The following is a 9,450-nucleotide window of genomic DNA, read 5'->3' as shown; positions in this document are numbered from 1 at the left end:
AATGTTCCTTTAGTACCTACGCAATTAGACTAAAAATGAAGATATTTATGCAGAGTTTCAACTAGCTATGTCTAAGATTGCTAAACACAAGCTATTTACTTGAGAAAACACACAAAATCAGAAAAAATGAACAATGTTACTTTACTACCCACGCAATTAGACTAAAAATGAAGATATCTATGTAGAGTTTCAACGATCTATGGCTAAGTTTGATAATGACAATCTATTTTCTCTCGAAAACACTCACAATCAGAAACAATGTTCAATTTTCCTTTAGTACATACACAATTATGCTAAAAATGAAGATATATATGAAGTGTTTCAACTATCTATGTCTAATTTTGCTAAAGACAAGCTATTTTCTTGTGAAAACACACAAAATCAGAAAAAATTATCAATGTTCCTTTAGTACCTACGCAATTAGACTAAAAATGAAGATATCTATGCAGAGTTTCAACTAGCTATGGCTAAGTTTGCTAAAGACAAGATATTTTCTTGCGAAAACACACAAAATCAGAAAAAATGTTCAATGTTCCTTTAGTACATACACAATTAGACTAAAAATGAAGATATTTATGCAGAGTTTCAACTAGCTATGGCTAAGTTTGCTAAATACAATCTATTTTCTTGCTAATACACACAAACTCATAAAAAATGTTCAATTTTCCTTTAGTACCTAAGCAATTCTGATTAAATAAAGATATTTATGCAGAGTTTCAACTATCTATGGCTAAGTTTGCTAAAGACAAGCTATTTTCTTGCGAAAACACACAAAATCAGAAAAAAAAATGTTCAATGCTAATCTAGTACATATGCAATTATGCTGAAATGAAGATATATATGCAGAGTTTCAACTAGCTATGGCTAAGTTTGCTAAAGACAAGCTATTTTCTTGCGAAAACACACAAAATCAGAAAAAATATTGTTAGGTTAGATTAAGTTAGATTAGGTTAGGTTAGCCTACGTACGCGCGCATATAGGTTAGGTTAGGTTGGATTATGTTAGGTTAGGTTAAGTTAGGTTAAGTTAGGTTAGGTTAAGTTAGGTTAGAATAGGTTAGATTAAGTTAGGTTAGGCTAAGTTAGGTTAGGCTAGGTTAGCCTACGTACGCAGCGTACGTAGGCTAACCTAGCCTAACCTAACTTAGCCTAACCAAACTTAATCTAACCTATTCTAACATAACTTAACCTAACCTAACTTAATCTAACCTAACCTAACTTAACCTAACCTAACATAATCCAACCTAACCTAACCTCTATGCGCGCGTACGTAGGCTAACATAACCAAATCTAACTTAATCTAACCTAACAATATTTTTTCTGATTTTGTGTGTTTTCATAAGAAAATCCATAGTTAGTTGAAATTCTGTATAAATATATTCATTTCAGCCTAATTTAGTAGGTACTAGAGGAATATTGAAAATTTTTTTTTCTGAGGTTTTTTGTTTTCGCAAGAAAATAGATTGTCTTTAGTAAACTAAGCCATAGCTAGTTGAAACTCTGCATAAATATCTTCATTTAAGCCTAATTGTGTAGGTACTAAAGGAACATTGAACATTTTTTCTGATTTTGTGTGTTTTCGCAAGAAAATAGCTTGTCTTTAGTAAACTTAGCCATAGATAGTTGAAACTCTGCATAAATATCTACATTTTTAGTCTAATTGCGTAGGTACTAAAGGAACATTGAACATTTTTTCTGATTTTGTGTGTTTTCGCAAGAAAATAGCTTGTATTTAGCAAACTTAGCCATAGATAGTTGAAACTCTGCATAGATATCTTCATTTTTAGTCTAAATGTGAAGGTATTAATGGAACATTGATCATTTTTTCTGATTTTGTGTGTTTTCGCAAGAAAATAGCTTGTCTTTAACAAACTTAGCCATATCGAGTATAAACTCTTCATACATAAAATCATTTATAGCCTTAATGCTTAGGTACTAGAGGAAAATTTAAAAATTTTTCTGATTTTGCGTGTTTTCTCAAGAAAATAGCTTGTCTTTAACAAACTTAGACATAGCTAGTTGAAACTCTGCATAGATATTTTCATTTTTAGTCTAATTGAGAATGTAATAAAGGAACATTGATCATTTTTTCTGATTTTGTGTGTTTTCACAAGAAAATCCATAGCTAGTTGAAACTCTGCATATATATCTTCATTTTTAGTATAATTGCGTAGGTACTAAAGGAACATTGATCATTTTTTCTGATTTTTTGTTTTTTCACAATTAAATATCTTTTGTTTAGAAAAATTTTCCATATCTAGTTGAAAATCTGAATAGAGATCTTCATTTTTAGTCTAAGTGCGTAGGTACTACAGGAACATTGATCATTTTTTCTGATTTTGTGTGTTTTCACAAGAAAATATCTTGTCTTTAGCAAACTTAGCCATAGCTAGTTGAAACTCTGCATAAATATCTTCATTTTTAGTCTAATTGCGTAGGTACTAAAGGAACATTGATCATTTTTTCTGATTTTGTGTGTTTTCACAAGAAAATAGCTTGTCTTTATCAAACTTAGCCATAGCTAGTTGAAACTCTGCATAAATATCTTCATTTAAGCCTAATTGCGTAGGTACTAAAGGAACATTGAACATTTTTTCTGATTTTGTGTATTTTCGCAAGAAAATAGCTTGTCTTTAGTAAACTTAGCCATAGCTAGTTGAAACTCTGCATAAATATGTTCATTTTTAGTCTAATTGTGTAGGTACTAAAGGAATATTGAACATTTTTTCTGATTTTGTGTGTTTTCACAAGAAAATCCATAGCTAATTGAAACTCTGCATAAATATCTTCATTTAAGCCTAATTGCGTAGGTACTAAAGGAACATGTGTGTCTCTGTGTGTGTGTCTCTGTGGGTGTGTCTCTGTGTTTGTGTCTCTGTGTGTGTGTCTCTGTGTGTTTGTTTCTGTGTCTGTGTCTCTGAGTGTGCGTCTCTGTGTGTGTGTCTCTCTGTGTGTGTCTCTGTGTCTGTGTCTCTGTGTCTGTGTCTCTGTGTGTGTGTCTCTGTGTGTGTGTGTCTTTTTGTGTGTGTCTCTCTGTGTGTGTGTCTCTGTGTTTGTGTGTGTGTGTGTGTGTCTCTGTGTGTGTGTCTCTGTGTGTGTCTATCTGTGTGTGTGTCTCTGTTTGTGTGTCTCTGTGTGTGTGTCTCTGTGTGTCTCTCTCTCTGTGTGTCTATCTGTGTGTATCTGTATGTGTGTGTCTGTATGTGTGTGTCTGTGTGTGTGTGTCTGTGTGTGTGTCTCTGTGTGTGTGTCTATCTGTGTGTGTGTCTCTGTATGTGTGTGTGTGTTTGTGTGTGTCTGTGTGTGTGTCTCTGTGTGTGTGTCTGTGTCTGTGTGTCTCTCTGTGTGGGTGTCTCTGTGTGTGTGTGTGTCTCTCTCTGTATGTGTGTCTGTGTGTGTGTCTCTCTGTTTGTGTGTCTCTCTGTGTGTGTCTCTGTGTGTGTGTGTCTCTGTGTGTGTGTCTCTGTGTGTGTGTCTCTGGGTGTGTGTCTCTGTGTGCGTCTGTGTGTGTGTGTCTCTGTGTGTGTGTGTTTGTGTGTGTCTGTGTGTCTCTGTGTGTGTCTCTGTGTGTGTGTCTCTGTGTGTGTGTCTCTGTGTGTGTGTGTCTGTGTGTGTGTCTCTGTGTGTGTGTCTCTGTGTGTGTCTCTGTGTGTGTCTCTGTGAGTGTGTCTCTGTGTGTGTGTCTCTGTGTGTGTGTCTCTGTGTGTGTGTCTCTGTGTGTGTGTCTCCGTGTGTGTGTCTCTTTGTCTGTGTCTCTGTGTATGTGTCTCTGTGTCTGTGTCTCTGTGTGTGTCTCTGCGTGTGTGTCTCTGTGCGTGTGTCTCTGTGTGTGTGTGTGTCTCTGTGTCTGTGTCTCTGTATCTGTGTCTCTGTGTGTGTGTGTCTGTGTGTGTGTCTCTGTGTGTGTGTCTCTGTGTGTCTCTGTGTGAGTGTCTATGTGTGTGTGTGTGTCTCTGTGTGTGTGTCTCTGTATGTGTGTCTCTCTGTGTGTGTCTCTGTGTGTGTGTCTCTGTATGTGTGTCTCTGTGTGTGTGTGTCTCTGTGTGTTTGTGTGTGAGTTTGTGTCTCTGTGTGTGTGTCTGAATGTGTCTGTCTCTGTGTGTTTCTCTCTGGGTGTGTGTCTCTGTGTGTGTCTGTGTGTGTGTCTCTGTGTGTGTGTCTCGGTGTGTGTGTCTTTGTGTGTCTCTGTGTGTGTCTCTCTGTGTGTGTGTCTCTGTATGTGTGTCTCTGTATGTGTGTCTCTGTGTGTGTGTCTCTGTGTGTGTGTGTCTGTGTGTGTGTCTCTGTGTGTGTGTCTCTGTGTGTGTGTCGCTGTGTTTGTCTCTGTGTGTTTGTTTCTCTGTGTGTCTGTGTCTGTGTGTGTGTCTCTGTGTGTGTGTCTCTGTGTGTGTGTCTCTGTGTGTGTGTCTCTGTGTGTGTGTCTCTGTGTGTGTGTCTCTGTGTCTGTGTATGTCTGTGTGTGTCTGTGTGTGTGTGTCTCTGTGTGTGTGTGTCTGTGTTTGTGTGTCTGTGTGTGTCTCTGTGTGTGTGTCTCTGTGTGTGTGTTTGTGTGTCTTTGTGTGTGTCTCTGTGTGTGTGTCTCTGTGTTTGTCTCTGTGTGTGTGTCTCTGTGTGTGTGTCTCTGTGTGTGTGTCTCTGTGTGTGTGTGTTTCTGTGTGTTTGTCTCTGTGTCTGTGTCTCTGTGTGTGTCTCTGCGTGTGTGTCTCTGTGTGTGTGTGTCTGTGTGTGTGTGTCTCTGTGTCTGTGTCTCTGTCTCTGTGTCTCTGTGTGTGTGTCTCTGTGTGTGTGTCTCTCTGTGTGTGTCTCTGTTTCTGTGTCTCTGTGTGTGTGTGTCTGTGTGTGTGTCTCTGTGTGTTTGTCTCTCTGTGTGTGTGTCTCTGTGTGTGTGTCTCTGTGTTTGTGTCTCTGTGTGTGTGTCTCTGTGTGTGTGTGTTTCTGTGTGTTTGTCTCCGTGTGTGTGTGTGTCTGTGTGTTTGTGTGTGTGTGTGTGTGTGTCTGTGTGTGTGTGTCTCTGTGTGTGTGTGTCTCTGTCTGTGTGTGTGTCTCTGTGTGTGTGTGTCTCTGTGTGTGTGTCTATGTGTCTGTGTCTCTTTGTCTGTGTCTCAGTGTGTGTGTGTCTGTGTGTGTGTCTCTGTGTGTGTGTCTCTGTGTGTGTGTGTCTTTGTGTGTGTGTATGTCCGTGTGTGTGTGTCTGTGTGTGTGTCTCTGTGTGTGTGTGTGTGTGTGTGTGTGTCTGTTTGTGTGTGTCTCTGTGTGTGTGTGTCTCTGTGTGTGTGTCTATGTGTTTGTGTCTGTGTGTGTGTGTCACTGGGTGTGTGTCTCTGTGTGTGTGTGTGTCTGTGTGTGTGTCTCTGTGTGTGTGTGTCTCGATGTGTGTGTCTCTGTGTTTGTGTCTCTGTGTGTGTGTCTCTCTGTGTGTGTCTCTGTGTGTGTGTCTCTGTGTGTGTGTCTCTGTGTTTGTTTCTCTCTGTGTGTTTCTCTGTGTGTGTGTCTCTGTGTTTGTGTCTCTGTGTGTGTGTCTCTGTGTGTGTGTGTCTGTGTGTGTGTCTCTTTGTGTGTGTGTCTCTGTGTGTGTGTCTCTGTGGGTGTGTCTCTGTGTGTGTCTGTCTGTGTGTATCTCTGTGTGTGTCTCTGTGTGTGTGAGTCTGTGTGTGTCTCTCTGTGTGTAGGTCTGTGTGTGTGTCTCTGTATGTGTGTGTCTCTGAGTGTGTGTCGCTGTGTCTTTGTCTGTGTGTGTGTGTCTCTGTGTGTGTGTCTCTGTGTGTGTGTCTCTGTCTGTTTGTCTCTGTGTGTGTGTGTCTCTGTGTCTGTCTCTCTGTGGGTCTGTGTATCTGTGTGTGTGTGTGTCTCTGTGTGTGTGTCTATGTGTGTGTGTGTCTCTCTCTGTGTGTGTGTCTCTATGTGTGTGTCTCTGTGTGTGTGTCTCTGTGTGTGTGTCTCTGTGTGTGTTTCTGTGTGTGTGTCTCTGTTTGTGTATCTCTGTGTGTGTGTCTCTGTGTGTGTGTCTCTGTGTGTGTGTCTCTGTGTGTGTGTGTGTCTTTGTGTGTGTCTCTTATTGTGTGTCTCTGTTTTGTGTCTCTGTGTGTGTGTTTCTGTGTGTGTGTCTCTGTGTGTGTGTGTGTCTCTGTCGCTGTGTCTCTGTGTCTGCGTCTCTCTCTGTGTGTTTGTGTGTGTGTGTGCCTCTGTGTGTGTGTGTGTCTCTGTGTGTGTGTGTCTCTGTGTTTGTGTCTATGTGTCTGTCTGTCTGTGTGTGTGTGTGTCTCTGTGTGTGTGTCTCTGTGTGTGTGTGTCTGTGTGTGTGTTTGTGTCTCTGTGTGTGTGTCTCTGTGTGTGTGTCTCTGTGTGTGTCTCTGTGTGTGTGTCTCTGTGTGTGTGTCTCTGTGTGTGTTTATGTGTGTTTGTGTCTCTGTGTGTGTGTCTCTGTGTGTGTGTGTGTGTGTGTGTCTCTGTGTGTGTTACTCTCTGTGTGTGTCTCTGTGTGTGTGTCTCTGTGTGTTTGTCTCCGTGTGTTTGTCTCTGTGTCTGTGTCTCTGTGACTATCTCTCTTTGTCGGTGTCTCTGTGTTTATCTCTGCGTGTGTGTCTCTGTGTGTGTGTCTCTGTGTGTGTGTCTATTTCTGTGTGTCTCTGTATCTGTTTCTCTGTGTGTGTGTCTCTGAATGTGTGTCTCTGTGTCTGTGTCTCTGTGTGTGTGTCTCTGTGTGAGTATCTATGTGTGTGTGTGTGTCTCTGTGTCTGTCTCTCTGTATGTGTGTCTCTGTGGGTGTGTGTCTGTGTTTGTTTCTCTGTGTGTGTGTCTCTCTGTGTTTGTGTCTGTGTGTGTGTGTCTCTGTGTGTGTGTATCTGTGTGTGTGTCTCTCTGTGTGTTTGTCTCTGTGTGTGTGTCTCTCTGTTTGTGTCTCTGTGCGTGTGTCTCTGTGTGTGTGTCTCTGAGTGTGTGTCTCTGTGTGTGTGTATCTGTTTGTGTCTCTGTGTGCGTGTCTCTGTGTATGTGTCTCTTTGGGTGAAACAGTTTGAGGCATTTTAGGCGATGATTTTAGAAAACAAAAGCAGAACTTTAAAATCACAACAACTGAAGGTAAGTAAATAATTCCTTTGTGTGGGCCCGGGGATGGCCTTTGGGGGTCTGGGTGGGCCTTTGGGGGCGCCGGTGATCCTTTTGGAGCTTGGGGGGCCTTTGAGGACCGGGGGCTTCCTTTGGGGTTTGGTAGGAGGATTGGAACCCTTTGGGGTTGGGTTAGAGGACCTCACAACACTGTTCAAATGAAACTTGTGTATTATAACGACCACAGAGTTTCACCATTAAATTCTCTTTTAAAATCTCTTCAAAAATCTTCTTTTAAAATGTCTCTATCTGTTTCGCCGAAATAGTTCCATAACCTGTCTAAAACGGTTTCGCCCAAATAATCCCTAAACGCAAATTCAGCGTGTTCCTTTGTGATTGGCATCTCTACGCTAACGCATTTAAATTAATAGGAAACCTATCGCGCACTAAAACAATTCATCGCTAAGATGTTTCTTGCCTAATTGTTCCCATGGCCTTTGGTTATTAATATCTTTTGGAGTTCGACCAGTAGAACTGTTCCCGAGGCAAAGACATTAATGATTTGGATCTATTCCTGGAGAAATGTTTCTAGGCGAAAATTTTTAAAGTCTGACAGATGATGTCATTGATTGATTGATCTGTCAAGAAAGGGGATATTAATTTGTTGTTTCTGAGGGGAATTATTTATTCACGATAGGTGAATTGAGGTCGACAGCACAGGTGTTCCAAGGTTGATGTTGTTGTTGTTGTAAGTGCACGCTCTCAGCGAACTTTATGTAAATCAAGTTCACAGGTGCTACTCGTGACAGGACCACGTGGTTTATGGTTTTCCAAGTGAGAAAGTTCCTGTTTTTCCAAGTGAGAAAATTCCTGTTTTTCATTCTCACTGAGAAAACCATATAACAGACATGAATTGCTGTTGACATCCATATATGTGACATAGTTCCTGTTTTTCAAATTCTCACTGACAAAAACCATAAAACATCCATAATTTGATGTTGAGATCCGAGAAAAACATCAAATAAATCGAACAACACACATATCCATCCATGAAAACAACCATAAATGTGACAAAATTCATGTTTTTCCAAGTGAGAAAATTCCTGTTTTTTCATTCTCACTGAGAAAACCATAAACCACGTGGTAATGTCACGAGTATAAGATAGCTCTCTACTTCCACCCTCTCCCCCCCCATACATCATACCCTGTTCGTGACTACGGTTTTGTTAGCAATAATACTAAATTTGTTTTTATTCTTTTTCAGCACACATTCACTATCGTCTATATGGTATGCAGAATGTTACTCCTAGTGGAAAACCTAAAATTCCAAGCTGTTCAACTTTATCCTGGTTTTTGTTGTCACTGTTGCTTTTCAATGCTTTGTACTGGCCGATCATCATATATATATCTGGGTATCTTTAGCGGCTCGTTCTTAAGCAAAAGATATTTTCTATTTGAACCATCCAAATTATTGGCAGATTGACTTCGACATCAGTGATTTATTCTATTTTATTTAATTGTCTTTGTTGTTTGTTTCTCTTTAGATTTTTTTTATATAGACTTTCAGCAGCTTCTCAATATATTTAAATGAGAAAAATCTTTTTTTTAATGAATGTAAAGGGTCAAATTAAAGATTCAAACAAAAAGAATTTTAATGAGTTTTACGCATTTAGAAGCGACATTAAAATTTGATTCGTTTGATGTTTATAAATAGTGGGGCCTCGCTGCTTTCAAAGTCATCCCTAGGGAAATTAGCATGGAGGTTTATAGTCATCCCTATCCCTTTTCCATTGGATTTCAAACGCATCCCTAGGGAAATTAAGATATGTTTGATGGTTATTGTGGTTATGTTATGTTTCATGGTTATGTTATGTTGATGTTTTGTTATGTTGTTACGTTATGTTATGTTGATGTTGTTTCATGGCTATGTTATTTTGATGGTATTTTATGCTGTTATGTTATTTTAATGCTGCTTCATGGTTATGTTATGTTATGTTGGTTATATTATGTTAATGTTGTTTGATGGTTATTGTTTTTATGTTTCGTTGATTTTGTTTCATGGTTATGCTATGTTATGTTGGTTATGTTATGTTAATATTGTTTGATTACTATTGTTGTTATGTTATGTTGATGTTGTTTCATGGTTTGTTTTGATGGTTATTGTTGTTGTGTTATGTTGATGTTGTTTTATGGTTATTGTTGGTTATGTTATGTTGATATTATGTTATGTTGGTTATGTTGTTTGATGGGAATTATTGGGGGAGGGTGAAGATGACTCTGCTTCGCCACTGAAATTGGGAGATAAACCTCTAATGCCACCAGAATAATCTGGCAGTACCCCAAAAGCAAGTATAACCACTCCGCGTCACGGATTTCTACTTTTCCCGTCTCTGGCGGTTTAAACAAC

General features: G+C 39.6%; 1 protein-coding gene across 1 annotated transcript in view; it reads left to right on the top strand.

Annotated features, from left to right (window-relative positions):
* LOC148956163 (glycine receptor subunit beta-like) overlaps positions 1 to 8,502 on the top strand; it is a 163,343-nt gene extending 154,841 nt beyond the window's left edge. The window contains exon 8 of the mRNA XM_089094262.1: positions 8,308 to 8,502. Within this exon, the coding sequence (XP_088950388.1) occupies positions 8,308 to 8,465 (158 nt within the window). The 3' untranslated portion in view covers positions 8,466 to 8,502. The remainder of the gene's footprint in view (positions 1 to 8,307) is intronic.
* Positions 8,503 to 9,450: the final 948 nt, after the last annotated feature.

Source organism: Artemia sp. Qi Xiang Cuo, chromosome 1, assembly GCF_049724085.1.
Source record: "Artemia sp. Qi Xiang Cuo chromosome 1, ASM4972408v1, whole genome shotgun sequence".
In the NCBI taxonomy this organism is placed as follows: Eukaryota; Metazoa; Arthropoda; class Branchiopoda; order Anostraca; family Artemiidae; genus Artemia; species Artemia sp. Qi Xiang Cuo.
The sequence above is the reverse complement of the archived record's forward strand: the minus strand, read 5'-3'. Positions and strand labels throughout refer to the sequence as shown.